The sequence below is a fragment of the Telopea speciosissima genome, chromosome 1 (genome assembly GCF_018873765.1).
Source record: "Telopea speciosissima isolate NSW1024214 ecotype Mountain lineage chromosome 1, Tspe_v1, whole genome shotgun sequence".
In the NCBI taxonomy this organism is placed as follows: Eukaryota; Viridiplantae; Streptophyta; class Magnoliopsida; order Proteales; family Proteaceae; genus Telopea; species Telopea speciosissima.
This window is the reverse complement of record NC_057916.1, coordinates 79,596,916-79,617,008: the sequence shown is the minus strand read 5'-3', so window position 1 is coordinate 79,617,008 and position 20,093 is coordinate 79,596,916. Positions and strand designations below refer to the sequence as shown.

Sequence of the window (20,093 nt, the reverse complement as noted above, 5' to 3'; positions counted from 1 at the left end):
GAAATAGAAACTTCTAAATAAAAGCTAAGCCTACTTTCTAATTTTGAAATTAGAAACTATATCTAGCTATTACATGGAAATAGAAGGTAGCTAAAATAGAAAGTAAATATTGTCCTCCACACAATTCAATATTTTGGACTGGGCTGTCTTGTGAGACGCTCCATCAAACCATCAAAAACCTGTCACATCATCAGACCTGGCTGCCTCCCACAGCAGTTGAATCCCACAACAACACTAGGCTGGTTTTGGGGCCGTGTTCCTGCAGCTACACATGGACCTGTGATCTACATCAGCTCTCCCCATCTTGAAACAAAACTCCACGAATTTAGTGGAGTTATCGAATCAAACTTGCATGATCAATCTTCAATTGTCGTTGATCCTGTCTACTGCCTCCTTAGCTCTGAGACCAAATAATGTAGGAGTAGTTCAACTAAGAACCACTCTACATTAGGATCGATGATAGACCAACAGTAGATTCCAATAATGATGATCTCTTGTTGAATGATGAACAAATCAGTAGTATTCTCCAGCTTCTAACCAGCAGCAACATTTAAGCTTCAATTGTATCTCAGATATAGATCAACTCACACACAATAAAATAGAGATGAAGAACGAAACAGAAAAAAATAGAGAAGGAGAAGAAGAAGGGATAGGGATAGGTATCTCACCCACGGCCTCTCACCTCACAGGAGCTGTCTCACAGCCATTGCACAAAGCAACATTCCATTTTTTTAAATCTAAAATCGTTGGCTGATCAATACATCCTCATATCTTTATTTATAATTGAAGCGTTACAAAATAGTAACTCCCCGTTTGGCTATTGGAAAGGATTACAAAATAGAAACCAAATGAAAATAGAAATTAAATCTAACTAAAAAGAAACAATGGACTTAAATAGAAACTTCTAATTAAAAGCTAGGGAAAGAGGACTCTACCTGGGTGCATGTGGTACGCTGCCCCTGCACCCAGACATGGGCGGGCGAAATGACCACTGTGCCCCCATAGGAAGGCAGAATTTCCTGGGGTTGTGGTGGTCAGTTCGCTCGCCTGTGTCTGGGCACAGTGGCAGTGTATCGCACGCATCCAGGTAGCGTTCTTTCTCCCTAAAAGCTAAGCCTACTTTCTAAATCTGAAATTAGTGAATATATCTAGCTATTACATGGAAAGAGAAGTGATTAAAAATAGAAGGTAGCTAAAATAGAAAGTAAATTTTGTCCTCCACGCAAGTCAATATTCTGGACTGGGCTGCCTTATGAGATGCTCCATCGAACTAACAAAAACCGGCCACATCATCAGTCCCGGCTGCTTCCAACAGCAGTTGAATCCCACAACTACACTGGTCTGGTTTTGGGGCCTTGTTCCTGCGGCTACACATGGACCTGTGATCTACATCAGCCACTTACTAGACAACTATCGATTAAAATCCTTACTGTATAAACTGGAAGAAAAAACATGAATCCGATTTCAATTCGAAACCACTGTCAGTATTCTGGTCTCAACTTTTTGCAGATCATATCAGATTTCTGAGGTCTTGGGATTGATTATATGCAACTGAAAAAACTTTTAAATGAATAGAAAGTTGAGCCAAACAGTAAGTCTTGCTACTTAAGAATCATGTTCTCAAGAAAAAAGTGATGGACTGGAATACCAAAAAGTTACGCTGAAAAGTTGGATTCCTATTAATGACTAAAGGACTTTGAGATAGTATAGGTACTATCGGTGGAGACTAGACACTCAAATTAGCGAAGTTGACATGTTGCAGGTTGGCTCAACATCCCCAGTTTGAACCAGTGGCAACATGAAAAGAACTCGATGCTTTGAAGCCTGGTTTAGCAATTTCTTCTAAAACCTTCATGCAGTAGGAAATCTAAAGGACAAACACTCCTATGGGTAGAGGAGAGATAATGGCAGTATTTTGTGAATCCTGATCAAGTAGCTGGTCTCGAACAGATTTCTTGTAATACAAGCCAGGGCTTGGATTTTTCATTTTTACAGGCAATGGCAAGGATTGGTGCTCAGTTCAACAATCTGATATTCTATGATGAGTGATCCTTTCGCCCCCCACACACACACACACACACACACACAAATCTCAATGCTTACAAGGTGAAATTTAGGTTCTTACTACTTAAGACAGTATTTAAGCAACAAGTAATTTGCCATATCTCTGTGCAAAAGCTGTACAATTTTGTAACATATCAATCATCATGACTAGGTTTGGGAAACCTCAGACAGAAATTGTATGTACAAGTGGGTGTTTGGAGATACTGATTGAAAACGAAAGGTAGGCTTTTTGAGTAAAAAAGTGGTTGCCTTGGCTTTAGCTGCGTAATGCCGTGATCTCATAGATTAGCAGTTCTCTTTGTATTTAACCACCTACAAGAAGCATTAGTTGTGATGATCAGAAAGATTGCATAATTTAGAAGAAGCTAATTCCTCTTAGATTTTGGCAGATGTTAGGGCCTCTCATTAGCATGACATTTTATTGTAGATTTTAACCACTCTTCTTAAGTTCTAGCTGTAAAACTTTATGCATTTATAACTAAAACAGATGTGGTCATCCAAACTCCTTAAATACACATGATAAATTTGCTGTTATCATGGATTCAAAAGAATTCGACTGACTGATAAGCTGAAAAAAAAAAATGTTAACAAAGTGCCAAATTTTATTATGTTCATTTTATTTGCTTGTCATAGCAATACCCTGACTGACCTCTTACACTGTTATGAATGAGATGGGGGGGGGGGGGGTTGTTTCTATTTAGCATAATTTGTTTCCATGGTTTATCCTGATTGATCTAACTGGTTTCTTGGTCAGGTGCCAAAGAGCAGTGGTAGCCATTCATCTACAAAGCAGGAAGCAAAGTCTAAAGAAAAGTGTATCGTGATGTAAAATTGGCCAAGAGGAGTTGTTGTCACATGTACTGTAAATGGTGTAATTTGTTCTGATAGGATTTGCATGACAAAAATCAACACTATTTCCAATTTCTCGAATGAGATTTCTTTTTTTTTAATGTAAATAAAAATATTATATATATGGAGCTCCAAATTTCCACATACATTGTCATAAATTTCTTTCAAAAAAAAAAAAAAAAAAAAAAGAAGGGGTCTACACAAGAAGCTCCCATTTGGCTATCACCCGAGAGAATTCCATAGAGCTATCTGTGATCCGGTAGTTCATAAAACAAAACCATCCCAATACCCGCCCCAAGGTAACAAAAAAATGAGATGGGGGGATGAAGGGAGGCTAAAGAATCACTATTGACTACTTTAAGACCAAATTTTTGTCCATGACTGTCACACAACCTCCAGGTTCCCTTCCCTCTGCAATAAGCCCTCGGATGCTGAACCATGACAGAAAAGGGCTATTAGCAATGGGTTTCTTCTTAAGCAAGTCATAAAATCCTCTTTGCTAACCCTTCCATCACTATCAGTATCGAATATATTGAACAATTCTCCAACCTGCGCATGCAAATGGATTTGAAGATAGTACACATAGCAACATAATGGATGCAACTCCAAAATGTTGAGTTTACTAGTAAATCAAGTGGTTTACCAACCTCCTCTTCACTCAGACCTGGCAGTGCCATCTTAAGGGAATCTTGTAACTGCAAAGTCCATTCAATGGCCAAGATTAATGAAGATGCCAGATTAATAGCAAGTGACTATTTAAGGGGAGCAACGGAAAGAACATAATATCTTACAAAAGAACCAAAAAAAAAAAAAAAAAAAAAAAAACGTAAAGAACATAATATACCTGTTGTTGTGATACATAAATAGATCCTTGGCCATCAAATTTAGTGAAAGCTGATTCACAGGCTTGCCAGAAAAATGGCCGTTTTAGGATATGCACTGATCCAAAAAAGAACTGCAAGTTATACAGTCCAGTTGTTAAATGGCTTACCCAGAAACCCAACAATGGGATCTACAAGCAAAACCACTACATGAGAAAAGGTAACCAGCATTTGGAATGACACAGGTTCCTTCAAGGATTTGCTTTGGGGGGTTTACAAGAGTCAAGTTTCACAAAGAACATTGAAAATCATATGGATTAAGGAAATAGGAACTTATTCATAGGATCTTCAATGAGAAACTAGTTCTCTGTGTGTGTGTGTGGATCAAAGTTACCTGTCTAAATGTAACTGATCCCTGCTTTTCCACATCCAGATATCCAAAGATCTGGAAATGAGACAACAAGAAATAAACTTAATTAATGGAGACATACCAGCAAATCCTACAAATGAACATTATGCGATCGAAAAGAATCTCACAGAATGTACATGGTTTCAAACCATATAATATTCTATACATAAGAAACCATCCAAATACACTCACTCACAAAAGTTCTTTACAGTTACAAATCGACATATGAATAGATATATGCTATCCCACCATCTGTACATGCTCATGAAGCATTTTTCTACAACAAAGAGCCCGCTTGATAACCTTACGAGAAATAGTTTTTGGTGTTTTTCCGTTCCTAGAAACGGGAAAACACCCAAAAACCGCTTGATAACGAAGTGTTTTTTGTGAGTGTTTTTGGAAACATAAATCAAAATTATGCTCCCTGGAAGACTTTTGGACATGTTCTGTCCTTCTATGTTGAAAATTAAAAGCTGTGCCCGATAATTTCGATAAGTCTACATGCCTTTTCATTTTCACAACCACAAGCCTGCTGTCCTCTTCACCAAGGTCTGAGAAGAAAACCCTAACGGCTGAGGTCGAGTTGATGCTGCCATCGTCGAAGCCAGCACACGTACCCTCTCTGTCTTTCTCTCTCATTCTCTCACTCTCAAGCTCGACCTCCGAGCGATTCCCTGAGGGGTATCTCTCTCAGTTGAAGATCATCGTTGCAAAGAGAAGGTCTGGAGAATCTCTCTCTCTCTCGTTCACGCCGTTGCAAATTGGACTCATGGATTTTCATTTGCCAAGTCAATTGCAAGGCTCCAACGACCATCTACTGCCATATCGCAGGCTCTCCACCACCAAAATGATCACATCGTTCATTCTCTACAACTCTTCTGGAAAAAAAAAAACTTCTCTTTTCTCCTTCCATTTGGACAGTCTCGAAGCTTCGAATTGTTGAAATTGTTCTGAGTTTGAGGTGAATTGTGAGAGAGAGGATAGTGCTAGTCTACAAATCCGGGTGAGGGGTAATGGGGATTAGAGAGAAAGACACCAATCGCCACAGTTCCCTTATTTGTTAGTCTGCAAATCTGTAATGGGGATTAGAGAGAAAGACACCAGCGAGAAAGTTGGGATTTGGGAATGTTTAGTTCTCAGATTGGAGCTCAAGTGTCCAACTCTGGTGTTGATTATAGAGGTATCCTAGGGCTCCTTTGGTTGCATCTTCGATTTGAGGATGGATTGCAAGAAACGGCAGTGGCACAAGGTGCAGAGATTGGGAAGGCCGAAGTGAAAGCGAAGGGAAGAAGGGTTTCGATCGTGAATGGGTTTTGGGGTTTTGAGATTTGGGGTTGTATTTAAAAAAATAAAATCATTTTTACACTTGATTACTTGGATCGATTTTCTCTGTTTGTTATTCATATTTGAGTCGTTTTCTTCACTTGATTACTCATCTTTTAATCTGGTTTTTGGTTTGACATCCATTTCTCCAGGAGAAGCAACAGAGGGAGTCTCTTGGGAACAAATTTTCAGAACAGGTTTACCAAGTGGGTCAAAAGCGGTTTCTCAGCACAGTTTCAGAAAAAACTGTTCTGCTGTTTCTCAGTACAGTTTCAGCACAGAAACAGCAGTAAGGTTATCAAGCGGGTACAAAGATCTCAGTCCATGCAAAATAGAGATTAATGGTTAGGAAATTGTTTTAGAGGACATCAAGGCTTAGCTGATCACCAAATGGAATAACGACACTTGGATTTTGTTTTTATGTTTTTACTCTAGTAAACCACCTATTAAAGTAATTACTCCAACGGTTGTTACTGCATTTATTCAGTGTTCTCTTGTAAGTGGGCGATGCAACATTGCTCCATGATTCTTACATGTTGCAACAGGATTTTCAGGGTTCTGTACTAGTAGGATCCACATAGAGCAATATCACGGGTTGGGTTCATTAATGCTTTAAGGAGCTTGTTTTCAATTCAGCAATTGTCTAGCGTCAAAAGGGTTTGGAGAGAGTCTACAGCATTTGAAAGTTCAAGGGGTCTTCTATTGACTGATGTATGCAGGGTTATTTTTATATATGTAAGCTTCCGATCGATTGAATAGACAGAATTGAATGGATTGAATTGATTGTTTGTTCAGTGGCTGCAGTACATGCTTGCCAGTGGTTCTCTTCTTTCTCCTCCTTGCTCGACTCAGGTCTGAGATATTCATCACAGGTGTGAACCTCCTCTTCTCCTTCTTCCCTTCTATTCTTCTTCTATTTCTTCCTCTTCTTACTTACCTTTCTGATTCCAAACGAAGTGGATACCCTGTTTTTCTGTCAAGTTTCAACCTGCTTCATCTAACCATATCTTATTCATTGATGTTTGTATTCTTCTCAGATTTGGTGTTTCAGTTTATGTTGTTAATGTTGTTTTTCGTTACTTTATCCTTATCAGCAGATCTGAATTACTTGGTCTATTTTCTGGTTTCCCTGCACCCAGCCTACCATACCTCTACTAGCCTTACTAAAATATTTTTTATTCTAGCCTGATCATCAGCAAACCCAGACGACCCTGTTTTACCACCTCTTCTTTTACCTTCCAATTTTTAAAATCAGTATACTTACATAAGTGCTATCCTTGGGTAAGGTTTGGTAAAACCAGAAGATACCTTTTTTTTTTTACTGCATTAAATTTCTCAGTTTTCTTCAAATCCTTCAATCAGATCTTAGTCCGACATGGCCCCAACCTCTGTGATCTTCTAGATTCCATTCTAAAATGTGGACCCCCAACACTCTCTTTCATCAATCTAGATTCATATCAATAAAAAATGGCATCCTAGTGCACACGCTACAGCAGGGTCTGGTGAAGGGCAGATGTACGCAGCCTTACCCCTGCTTTTGCGGAGAGGTTGTTTCCTTGATTCAAACTCACAACCACCAGGTTGCAATAGAGAAACTCTACCGTTGTGCCAAGGCTAGTGATTCATATCAATAGGAACAAAAATTCAACTGATTCAATCGGGCTAGTGACAAGAGAGTATATATAAGGAACATATGTAGGTGTTCGGTAATAGATAAAAGTAGAATAATGTCTTTCATAATTTTTTATGCATAAAATCTAAAAGTAGAATTGAAAAATCTCTCTTGTTTACAAGTTTCTGTCTCTCCTACGGGCCCCCAAAACCTTTTCTCCATGAAATCTCTGGTATTAACACTCCAGAACCCACCCACTCAAATGGAACCAGCTCCTGTCATCTATAATCACAGAAACCCAAGCTGATTGGACTGTTTATTGATACTTCCTATTTTTTTCTTATGCGTAGCAAAACTCATTTCAGCCCCTTATTCCTCCAATCAAGTCCATAAACGCTTCATTCTTTGACATCCTAGCATATCACCTACCAACCGTCATCAAGGCATCAACCCCTCTAAACCCCTCACCTCCTCATATCATAAGACCAGCTACTATCAGCCCTAAGCTACCCTAACCAATTACTATAATAAGATAATTAAGGTTTGATTTGTTCTTTCTGGTCCAAAAATGCTGTCAAAAGCTAGTTCTACGTCAGATAGTTAAGTTTGCTCAGGCGAACTTTCCAAAGTAAGTTCCTATAGAATTGTTTATCGATATGCTACAAGCAAGACTCCCTTCAGAATTGTTTGTTGACGTGAGAAAGGTTCATACTTCTTAGTAACATAGTGTGCCCAGTTCAATATTTTAAAAGAAGTTCCATGTGCACATATTATCTCCGTATGTACTAGTATAATTTTCCTATACAAAGGGGTGCATCAAAGAAAGCCTCCAAGTTGACATCCGGAGAGAGAGCAACCATGTAATACCAACGGCAGTATTTTAGCCACAATCGCATTCCCAAAATAAACCAGAGATAAAGTACTTAAGGAACGGAACGGGTGTACTGATAGTAGACATTAATACACGATAACGTCAATAGAAAAGTGTATAACTGCTCAGGAAACTGACCTTCTGAGAAAGAGGACTTGCTCTCAGCCTTAGAACCCTCAAGAAGTCATGGATTTTGACACGCCCACTGTGAATAGGATGAAACAATATAATATGAAAACCTTATACATTATAAGTTGAATGATGCAAATAAGCATGCTACTCAAGATATTTTCAGCATCATTCAGTGTAAACAAATAAATCTAAGCAGCTTGCCAGTGGTAGTAAATGACAGATAGGATAACCAGACCACAGTTCAACCACAAATATGAAATTTTTTAGGCTGATTAGTCCTAAAATCATCCTAAAAGAATGTCAATTATTACGAATTGGATCACTGATAGGTAACAAAATAAACCTAACCAGCTTGCCTCGTAAAAAGAAGTGATTGCCAAAAGAGAACCTAGTTAGCACCTGTACACACAAATGGAGGCACAAAAGGAAAAAGAGCTTGAAGCTCAACAGTATACAGAGAACATGAGCTAAACCTAATTTACTTTACCGATATTTCAGGGAATTACTAGTCCAAGGCCATAAAGACATGGCATCAGGTTATTGAACCCAACCCATAATTAAAGATGTGGTTCCAATGTACAAAACTCAACAAAACCAAAGGTCACAATAACTATTAGCAACTTGACTGAGTTGATGCAGGTATTGCAATTTGTAATGATTCCTCTTTCAGGTAAATAACCCTCAGAACCTCAGTGTAAAAGCAATCCCGGCCAAACTCAGACCATGGAGGATGGAGCATAGACTCATGGGCAAAGACAAAGGAAAAGTTTAGACTTAGTTTAATTAAAGGAGTTTCCATTTCTTTATAAGGGACAAGGAACGGATGAAATATTGACTTTCTGTACTTATGGATTAGGTAATTCTCTATAATAACTGAAACAATCTCTTCCCATAATTGATCAAACATTTTGTTACACAATCACACTCTCAACAGTTACATTTGAGGCTGGGCCTCGGCACAATGGTAAGGTTGCTCCATTGTGACCTAGTGGTCATGGGTTCGAGTTTGGAAACAGCCTCTCCGCGAAGCAGGGGTAAGGCTGCGTACATTATGAACGTCCCCAGACCCCACAATTGCAGGAGCCTCATCCACTGGGTTTGCCTTTTTATGAAGGGAAAAAGAGAGAGGGGGATTTGGATGATGACGTGAAGCAGACAAGAGTTAGATGCAGTAGCAAGCTTTACATCTAGAATACAAATAGAATTCATTTTCAGATCGTAAAGATTAAGAAGAAACATACAAAATATTGAAGAGGTAAAAAACCTTGAGTTTCAGGGTCTCATCAATGCATGCGTTTTCAATTTCAGAGGGGCCATTATATTTTGACCACTCACATAATCTACTACTCAAGTCTTTGATTAATTGTAACATATATTACCCACAATAATCTTTTTGATAAGTAATATTACCCATATAAATTTGGGAATTGCCTGATGTATCCAACTCCCCCCCCCCCTCCCCCAAACGGCAAAAATGTGTGTAAAGCACTTAATTCTATCAGAAAAGGGAAGTATCATAAAGGATAGTGTTCTCCTGCTGTGTCTACAAAGCATGGCAGATCCCATTGTATTATGCTACTATGAACAACCAGAAATATAGCAGTTATCCGATTGTGAGCCAATAACAATAACTTTTGTTCTTTTGGATCGCCAATAAAAAAGTTCTATTAAAGAAAGAAAAGAGGAAAACAGAAGAACCAAAAAGCCCCTCAATACGAGGCACCATAGCCACAAACAAAAGACCTGGCAACCAAAAACAGTACTGCTAAAACACCACAAGTCCCACCACCCCACCCCAATATCCTCAATCAAGATCTCAGAAGCCATTCCTCTTTCTGCCACGTACCCACCAGCAAAGAAAAAAGGCTACATAAATAAACAAACAACATATCTAAGAAATAACCTGATGGGACTCTCAACCATCACTCCCACCCTTCTACTCCATCTTGTTTAGAGAAAAACCCAGCCTCCCCAAAAATTCTGAAATCTTCTCTTCAAATAGGAGCTTCCCAATATTCTCAACCCCCACCCCCCAACACCTTCCACCAGGCGCCAGCATCATTAACCGAAATTCTGTCCCTACTTCTGTTGCCTGTGACAACCTTAATTCTGGCATTAACCCTCCAACGAAGTGATAATACAACCCGAGGCATTTGCCACTTTGGTTGGAAATAGAAAAACCGGGCTTATGTTGAATGATGTTGGTATCATAGATCCAATACCACTATATGTGGCTCCTTAACCCAGACGATAGCTGATGCAGAATGATAAATGCACTTCAGAAGTTACAGTACCAACTACCAGAAAAAAAAAACAATAAATCACAATACTTACACATCAATGTTCCAATTAACATTCACTCGAGGAGAACAGTAGAACACAAATGTTCACAGACAGATAATTAAGAAATTACCTAGGGTCTGGATTCATAGAAAGGAACTTATCCAGAAAATCCATAGCTTCTGATGTGCTTATGTTAAATGACTGTAAAGACAAGAAAAAATTTAAATAAGCTTTTCTTTGATCCGTCCAGCATAATTAAGCATAAAAAGAATATTCATAAGAAGAAGAATAAAAACGCATCAGATTCTATCTCAATCTAAACAAAAATACTGGACAGTAGCAAAACCTTTTTTCTTTCACAGAACCAAGCAACTACCACAAATCAATGGGGATTGATGAAAACTCCAAAATCAAGTTTTTCCAGTCCAAATGACCTCAAAAGTTTTCTATACAATGCATAATATGGACTCCACTTCTATAACAGGAGACTACTATGCTTGAATACTACTCTGGTTATGACTTGGGTGTCAGTGCATTTGCATGTCCTTGGGAGAATGAGGAAACTACCTTAAGACCCACTCCTGATTTTGCAGTACTTCATATGAAGACAATCTTAACTCCTTTTTTCCCCCTTTGATAAGTTAAGATAATCCTACCATTGAATTCAGTAAGCAGAAAAATACAACATCATTGACGCAGTTGAAAGGTCACATGAAAAAAAAAATCCCTTTATCTACTATACAACAACAACTCAGCCTTATCCCAACTAAATGGGGTAGGCTACATGGATCCTTGCCCTCCAATCAGCTCTATTAGAGGTCATACTTGATACAAGGCCTAAGCTATGCATGTCTTTCCTCACCACGTCTCCTAGGGTCATTTTATGTCTGCCTCTGGCTCTTTTAGTTCCTTCAATCTGAATCATATCGCTCCACCATACTGGAGCATCCAAAGGCCGCTGTTGGTCATGCCATGCCACTTCAAACGACTTTCTCATAACTTATCGTAAGAGCTACTCCCAAATCAGCTCTAATATGATCATTTTCCTTACTTACTAAATGAACAATAAATCCTCCCCTTTCTCAGTTTCCAAGTGCTTTAAACTATTTTCAAGGTTAAATCATGAGATGGAAATCTGAAAGGAAGTAATAAAATGGCTAAACAATATAGTAGCCTAATAATGTTTCATCACTTGCCAATCGTCTACTGATGACCCTAAGTAAAAATGATGGGAGACAATTTGTCAGTACCTAAGACAAATGAAATATTAAGTTTTAAGTTATAAAAAGGCTTCTTCATAATTGGTTTGGGGAAGGGGGGGGAGGGGACTTTAGTCTTTAACTACTCCTTTACCTGAGTTTGTAGGACTGTGTGTGTGCATTGTAGGCATGTGTTTGTGTGTGTGGTGTCTATTCTTTCAAGGCAGAGTGAAAATATTCCTACAACTCGTCTCAAGCACATCCAACTTGTAAGTTGGAACATTGGGGAGAGCAATATTTAGCACTTCCCATTTGCTCTCTGTTTTTCAAGTTAGAGCAGACAGAACTAATTATCAAGCACCGTTTAGATATCCTACAATACAACTAAAGTCACTAACCGGTTTGGGCAAAGACAATATAGAAGTCACCTCAACTTGAGCAGAATCTGTCAGGAGAAGAACTTAAGGTTTGGTGTCATCTGTTATGCTGTCATTATAGGTGATATTTTGCATATATAGGTTACATATGGTTATATTTGTCAGATATGCTTTCATAATGAATGGAAGACCTCCATCCATAAGATCAAAATTTAAGGGGGAAAAGAAGATTATCTCAGTTTTCCATACCATTTTCACTAAAGGCTATCTCATTAAGCACCTAAACAGTTTTTACCGCACAAGAAAGATGCATTCAAAAGAAACAACCTCGAATGCATTAAACTGTATCAAAAGGAACTATTAGTTGTCAAAAGTATTTGAAATTAAAATTCATAGTTTCAACCTTAGATATTTCCACCATATAAGTTGAAGCTTTCTCCTGCAAAATGAAATAACAATAATAAGTACATGTTTTTAAATAAAATAAGGGATATATTTTCTGGTCGAAATTTTGAATAATACAATGAGATAAACAAGAAACAAATACATAAATTCTACCACTTAAGTTTGAAGCTGAACTACTCCAAGGTTCATGTACACAATCCAAAAAACTGAAATATCAAAATAACACATTTGGAAGAGAACATAGAGCACAAGAAATATGTCCAAACTAATTTGTCCATATTCACGACTTCAATTCGTCAAAAAAAACTCTGACCCATTGCCCGGAGTTGGAGGTGGATGGAGTAGGCTCAATTCAGAAAATGCAGAGTTGAGCCCAACCAGATCATTTATTCCTTATGTTCACAATGATACTATTGAATCCGAAGGCATTGCTACCGCCTCACACTGAGTGTCTTGCAGCAAGCACACTGCTTATGTTTAGTTTGTTACTAGAGGTGATGGTGAGGCAGTGATGTTTCGCACCATTAAACTAGAGCCTTTGGAAAGCCTAACCTCAATACCAAGGGGTCAAATGACTTCAACAAACATCACTTCTTCAATCAAATCTGAGGTTAGGTTGGACCTAAGGTTTAGCCAGGTTTGTAAAGACCAAAATGCCAACCTAGTCCATCTGTCTACTAGACAGTTTCAGCTTTACAAACAATGACTCGGGAAAAAAGTATTGTTGAGAGCAGAGTCTCTCAATGAATACAGTACCATACAGTGCATAGACAAGTTATACACTCCATCAGGTTCAGGAAAGTATCCTTTTTAATCTACTTTACTCTGTAGACCCGCCTACCAGTAGAGATGCCAGCAGACAATGGCAAAGATTGACCAGAAGAAGTAATCAGTAGAAAATATAAGAATGCTTAGAAGACGAGTTCTTGAGTGCAAAACCAAAAGTAATTGACCAATGACAAAATCCAGGTAGAATCTGTGTCCTCCATATTACTAAGGTAGATCTCATTCCAGAGAATGCATTGCTCGTGAAGTCATGGGATTTTTCAATTTGCAGAAATTATTATGCAGCCAAAATTTGGTTGAGGGTGACAAATCTGTCTATCATATGGTTCAAGTAAAAAAATCACCCCAAGCAAGACATGATGTAAAAGGCATGAAATAAATATGCACGAATTCCTTACCTGTTTTGACTTCAAGGCTTCTGTTACAAGCAATGAATCCAAATAAGAATGAGATGTTTGTACAACATTGAGTGCACTTGCCATAGTGTAGCTGGTCTGCATAATTAATCATCAAAACATTGAGTTAAAGATTTAAAATCATCAAAAGCATTAAGGTAGCAGGTCTACCAGAAGGAACCTTTTAAGATGGAGAACTATCCATAAGTGGTAAAGATTCTATGGAAAAGAAAAATAACAGGGAGATTATTCATCAATGGTAAAGGATGGAGACATAAATCAATATTAGGCTGCCTGCTGGCAGTGCACTGTAGAAATATAAGCATCATAGTCACAACCAGGAGGACATATCTATGGGCGTGCTAAGATGGCTTCCTTGACTAGCCTAGCATATATTTACCAAAGCCAAATAGATACTCAAAGGTAACAGGGTGGACAAAAAAAATCATAGGAAAGGATGCCACTTGAAAATTAACTTTGAAAAAGATGCAGAGAAAGACAAGAAGCCAAGAAGATAAATCTTTTTACATTCTGGAAGAGTGTAAGTGAGAGTGAGCAGTAGATTATTAAAACAAAGGGGAAAAGGAGACCACAAATCATTGTTAAAGAAAGAAAAAGCATCAACATGTTATCTACTGAACATGCAATCTTCTAATTGTGAAAAATAAAATCATAATTGTACCAGATTAGAATACTAAAAAACTAGAGCCAAGAGGGTGGAGAAGAGATGGAGAAGAGGCTGTTAGAGACAATAGTCAAACTAACGAGTCCCCTGCTTCGCTGTCTTTATTTATATTCAGATTACAAAGATGGACTCCTAATCATATTAGGATCCAAAAACATAGAGAATAGGAATTAGAAACCAGACTAATCCTAGTTATAAACCACAATAGAAATAGGAGTCTCAATTAGGGAGGAATCTCAACTAGGACAGTGGAATATCCTACTCGAGATTTTCAACCCTAATTGCTCGATACACTTTAACAATAATAATAGAGGATGAACACAAATTTATACCCCAAAAAAAGATTTAAGGAAAATATAGTTGGGGGAGAACATATTGATTACGGAAAATAAGAGAGAAATTGTCAGCAATATAGCTATTTTCCAAAAAGTTTGACTTAAAACAAAAAAAAAAAATTTGAGAATCAGATGACATCAGATAAACAATGTCATCTACATTATGGCCCAATTATTATCATTAATCTACACAGTTATGCTGTCTTGTGTACATAACTGCTTTCCTAATTGACAAGTTATCCAACTCAAAGTTCACCCAATTTCCCAGGGTTGTATTAGAAGTAGGTGTGTTTGTACCAAACTGGCAATACTCAACAAAGTACAGAGGAGAATCAGCATGAACTTACCCTTTCAGCAAAATGGGCAGCACTTTCTTTTTGGTTCTGAAGAGGTGAAACAATGGGAAGGTATTCAATCTGTCAAATCCAGAATAAGACCACCAAATTAAAAACTATATACCTAATTCAGAAGCCAAAAGAATGAAATCTGTATAATTGAATAATTAATTGAGCAAGCTCAGAACTCAAAGAGGCAGGATAAAAGTTTAGATTTTAATCAAATGGACTAATTTAGGATTGAAGCTAAATGGGTAGCATAAACATTACATAGTCTGATGCTTGGTTAATTTTGGCAATATCCATACATCTTAGGGAAATGAAACATGGATTCCTTGAAACATCTAAATTTTCAGAGCATCTAAATATTAGGCTGAACTACTATCATATCAAATTGAATCTCAACCACAATATACAAGATTGGTGTGCAATCCAAGAAATCTAACAAGCAACCAGCCACTATAGATAAATACCACCGACAATGTCATTGAATGAAATGAGAAAATTGCATACTATGGAAAAAACAAATAAAGAAATGGTGGGCCGCACTGACAAGAATATAGACTAAGAAATTAGCCGAATTACAAAATCCAGTTGCAAATGATGATGAACCTGAGCTTTTATCCTAGGAAAGCAAACGGCAAGCATTACATCAATGTGAGTGCAACAATGCTGGTCAAATGTATGCAGCCTAAATCAGTAATAGATATCAATAAAGTGACAATTACACAGCCCAAACATCAGTTGTGTTCCCAGAGCAAAAGTTTAGTGCATACAATTAAAAATATGGCTGAGCGTATTTCATCTGAAAGGGAATCTGTCCTATCATTTATGCAAAGTCATTACGCAGCCCACATTCTGTCACTTTCTAAAATAGGAGTGGGTGCTACAAGAAGAACCATTTGGTCATACCTTGAATTCACTTCGAAGAATGGGTTAAAAGATACTTCCTGAATTTGATGGGTGTTAAACAGCCATCTCATGAAGAGCAACTCTCCGCAATGATATTAAGGATGTTGACTCCTAAGTTGGGAAAGTCAGACTTCATTAACATAATCAATAACTAGGTGAGTTTTTATGGTACATCTTGCAATCAAGTACAAATTCTAATAGAAGTACCATTTAATATTTAAGAGAGATGATCCCAGTAGCTTCGGCTGAAATTTCAACCTTCCGTCACTAAATTGAGTATTTGTTGAAAAAAATAAACAAAGAAAAACTATAAGTTGATTCTCTAACCTTCACTCATAAAAGAAGTGGTTCTGCACCACTTAAGAGGCAATTTATCAGTAAACTGCAAACTCTTTCTGGTATAACAGTCACCCTAAAAGGTCCCGGGATTTGAGCTACTTGGAAAGAGCAAAATGCAGGGTTGCAAAACTGCAATGGGTTCAAAATTAGTTGTAGAAATTGAAGAATTAATAGTTTGCAAATTAGGACGGAAAAAAAAAATCTTAAGCTTAATTAGGTGCTTCTGGAAGCTTAATTGTATTGTGGGATATGAACAAAGGGATCAGTATACTCCAACGAACATCCACAACCATGACAATTGAGTTAACCTCTTTGCTAGCTTTCACCCCATATGGCAGCTGAAGCTGATCTATGCAAATGACTTAATGTGCGAAAGCTATAAACCACCACAACATACAAGAGATCAGATGGAATGATTGCATGCCCCTTATTCATTTTAACTGAGTAATTGTATTTAGCATAATCTGTATGCTTAGTTTTACTTTCTTTCTTTTAAAGAAGAAGAAGAAGAGAAAAGTAAGTAGTGAAACAATTAATTCAAAATTCCACTCACCAGAACACAAAAACTGAAGGCAATACAGATTGAAATTAATAGGTCAAAGGGGGAAGAAGGGAAAAATGTACATGCATAGAATAATGTACCTCCATGAAATTGTGAAATTGGGTGAACATTCTGAACATGCTCTTTGCCAAAGAAATATTCCCCCTACGATGAATGGCATAAGGAAAAAAAAGCAAACTTAATGAGTTAAAATTTGATGCAGCCATCAAAGAAATTTCCATATACTCCAAAAGTCATACCAAGACTGATCAAAGTGCACATGTGGATAACGAACAACTATTGGCTGGATTGGATAACCAGGAATGAATGCACCAAGTTGGAAAGTAATAAGGACCCTCCCATTAGTTGTGGTACCCTCAGGAAACAATAGAACGCGAGGAAAGTCATTGCATGAAGCTTTTCTCTGTATTCAGATCCTTCAAAGTACATTTCTGTATCAAATGGCTTATAAATAGATACAACTTATTCCTTTTTTATTTTATTCAATAAAGTAAGAAGTAGAAATATGGAAATAAGTTGAACCTAGAATAGCAAGTAGCAACCATAACAACTAGGAAAGCACATCTTGATACTCTGTTACCATATAACGAGGATTATGTAACATAATTTCAAAGCAGATATAGAAAGGAATATTTGATTCTTCAGTATGTAAGAACAATAAATGCAACTCAACAAAAGCCTTATCCCAACTATTTGGGGTCAGAAGAAACGGCCCCGCGGGGGGGGGGGGGGAGAGAACCATACAGGTTAATTAAATTAAGATGCAATGATAGACATAACAAAAGAAAAAGGGGAAAAAGTGTAATTAACTTAAAACCACAACATTTCTCCAAACCACGATGTTCATACAGGATGTATAAACATCTACGCAACAGTTCAGGCATCATATAGCATTAGGAGACTTAAATGGTCTCCTGAAGCTCTAATATTCCAACCGTTGGTTGTGTTCAAGCCAATCAAAATTGTTGATTCATTGAATCACAAAAACATAAAAAAGAGATGACTGCATATATTCCAAGAGAACTTGCAAAATAGGAGGCAATAGTTTAAGTTGTTCCCCTCCTCGAGAGTGAAGGAAGAAAAAATGCACATAATCTTTATCCCCAAATCATGTAAAGTTTAGCAAATGAGGTACATCCGCATCCCAAAAGAAGAATGCTGGTAATAACAGACTTTCAGTCACAGGTAAGAGGGGAAAAAACCTTAAGTGAATGGCCCCAAGTGTTTACTAAACTTGATCCACAGTGGAAGGACATGCCCAATTCCCAGTAGCCACATTCCCAGATTTTCCAAAGTCCAAACAAGCCAATGGAATTTATCATATTATGTACAGGAAGACTAAGCTTCAGTAGGAAATTCATATACAGCATAGGATATAAAGAACACTTTCTTGTGCTACATGGGCACTTGAACAGAAAAGACAACTACAACTGAAATACCAAGTGAATGCTACAGTTAAGATTGGAGCCTTCCTACCTTTATTTCACTAACAGCATGTGACCTTGATGATGCTGAAAACCTATTAACGTAAATAACCTAAGAACACATAACAAAGATGGAAGCATCAATCAGGGATTAATAACATCATAAAGCATAAAAAAAGGCCTGAGCACTTAAACATCAGTAAACCATCATGTTTAGAAAGCTATAACATACCATGCACCTGTAAAAGCAAAGAATTACCTGCATTGCTCTGATGATTGTTCCGACAAAGGGCATCGCATCATGTGACTCAGAAGAAACAATGGTTGGAAATAATTCATAGAAAAAGAAAATGGGATCAATGTATGATACATGATTAGATACAACAATAGGAGCTGTCTCCCTTGGAGCGGGTCTTCCTATTCGCTTAATCCAGTGATATCTGTAACCCCCCACCCCTCCCCACCCAAAAAAAACAAAAAAGGAGAGAAGAATAGGTGAATGGGGAGGAATTGAAGTACTCGTTCAGAATTTGAATGCAATGCAGGATTACCAGAAGAGATAGAACACATGATGATGGCAGGCCACCTCAAACATCCTAAGATATTAATATATATTCCTGTTAATGAAGTTAATAGTTTTTTTCCCTCACCAGGGTAAGAGTAGATTAAGTATATGGGAAAAAGAATGCTGCCTGGTCGCATGGCCCCTGCGGCCAGACACAGCTACCCCTGAAATGACCACCCCACCCCACAACAAAATGAAAAATCCCTCCAGATCAATGACCCTCATGTCCCCTCATTGGCCCCCCGCTGGTGCAGGGGCCACACGACTGAGCAGCGTTCTTCTTCCCTATGTATATTGTTCCCATATATAAGGTCTGTTCCTTTGCACAACATATGCGCAGTGAATTACTTTGTTTTGGTCGTATTTTTCACTTTACCCCCCCCCCCCCCCAAAAATGCTGGACATTAAATAGGCTTGCATACTGAGATGTAATCAAATAAACTAAACCGATGAGTCGAATCACCGCTTTGAAATGTTAAAATTCATGAACCGTTTCGCCCCAATTCTCGTGGATTGTGCATGACTTTGGATTGCCAAGAAACAAATTCACATTTCAACATCCCCCCCCCCCCCCTTCCAAAAAATAAAAGGACCAGAAGTTCTAACATAAAAATTGTACAGAATGATTTAAAACAATTCACATCCGATGGTTCCAGCAGTCAAAGTGGGGAAGGACTCATTGACAGAAAGTTAGGAAACCAAGTGTAAGTGAGGACTATGATGCCCATGGCCAGCACTGGGGCCTTTCCAGCTGCAAGATCGATTCTCTTAAAACTAGGAATGTATTATTTTCCACATGTAACAGGAAAGAAAATGAACTGAACGTATATGTGCAATTCACGACAAATGAACAAAGTAGTTTAAGAGAAACTAAAATGAACAAACAGAGAGAGAGAGAGAGAGGCTAAAGGTAGAGAAAGGCCCGGCAGCTTACCCGAAAGAGAAGAGAATGGAACGAGAACAGATGCGAGTGATCCACATGATCCTACACCTCCACTTGGGCATGGGACTCTGCTTGTCCTTCCAACCCTGTAGAGCACATTTTGTGGCGATGTATCCCACCGCAACGCACAGCCCAAACAAGATAAGCCGAACAATCGCAATCGGAATGCACACCAAAATCTTCAGCCATTCGTACAACGCTTCGATGTTGGGGGTGTTGTTCCGAAACGGATCGATCGTCGTTAGCGGAGGCACGGAGAAACTTCCGGCACCGATAAAATCGAAGGGATTCTGATCCTCAATGACCTTCGCCTGTTCCTCATGGCCGGCATGGTTGTTGCTCTTAGAGAAGCTTTGAATGGTGGACCGATCGTAGCCGTTGATGTTAACTATAACTTCGGCTTCGTTAGATGCGTCTCTGAGATGCTCCGAGTCCAGAAGAGGAGCTTTCAGGCAATCTCCGGCCAT

At 38.2% G+C, this 20,093-nt stretch overlaps 2 protein-coding genes across 6 annotated transcripts in view; one reads left to right on the top strand and one right to left on the bottom strand.

Moving 5' to 3' along the window:
- Nucleotides 1–2,969, top strand: part of LOC122664779 (ubiquitin carboxyl-terminal hydrolase MINDY-1-like) — a 22,300-nt gene extending 19,331 nt beyond the window's left edge. For both annotated transcript variants that reach the window (XM_043860764.1, XM_043860756.1), the window contains one exon: nucleotides 2,819–2,969. In XM_043860764.1, the coding sequence (XP_043716699.1) occupies nucleotides 2,819–2,893 (75 nt within the window). In that variant the 3' untranslated portion in view covers nucleotides 2,894–2,969. The remainder of the gene's footprint in view (nucleotides 1–2,818) is intronic.
- Nucleotides 1–20,093, bottom strand: part of LOC122664793 (lysophospholipid acyltransferase LPEAT2-like) — a 23,962-nt gene extending 3,869 nt beyond the window's left edge. For 2 of the 4 annotated variants that reach the window (XM_043860784.1, XM_043860792.1), the window contains exons 1-14: nucleotides 19,618–20,093; nucleotides 18,378–18,558; nucleotides 18,171–18,230; nucleotides 16,934–17,097; nucleotides 16,775–16,838; nucleotides 14,894–14,962; nucleotides 13,530–13,625; nucleotides 12,344–12,379; nucleotides 10,495–10,565; nucleotides 8,088–8,154; nucleotides 4,129–4,179; nucleotides 3,758–3,868; nucleotides 3,561–3,608; nucleotides 3,270–3,462 (exon numbers count right to left, since the gene is read on the bottom strand). In XM_043860784.1, coding sequence (XP_043716719.1) covers nucleotides 3,298–3,462; nucleotides 3,561–3,608; nucleotides 3,758–3,868; nucleotides 4,129–4,179; nucleotides 8,088–8,154; nucleotides 10,495–10,565; nucleotides 12,344–12,379; nucleotides 13,530–13,625; nucleotides 14,894–14,962; nucleotides 16,775–16,838; nucleotides 16,934–17,097; nucleotides 18,171–18,230; nucleotides 18,378–18,558; nucleotides 19,618–20,093 — 1,659 coding nt within the window. In that variant the 3' untranslated portion in view covers nucleotides 3,270–3,297. Of the gene's footprint in view, nucleotides 1–3,245; nucleotides 3,463–3,560; nucleotides 3,609–3,757; nucleotides 3,869–4,128; nucleotides 4,180–8,087; nucleotides 8,155–10,494; nucleotides 10,566–12,343; nucleotides 12,380–13,529; nucleotides 13,626–14,893; nucleotides 14,963–16,774; nucleotides 16,839–16,933; nucleotides 17,098–18,170; nucleotides 18,231–18,377; nucleotides 18,559–19,617 lie in introns of those variants that run through there. The other 2 variants (XM_043860776.1, XM_043860803.1) reach the window with 2 other exon arrangements.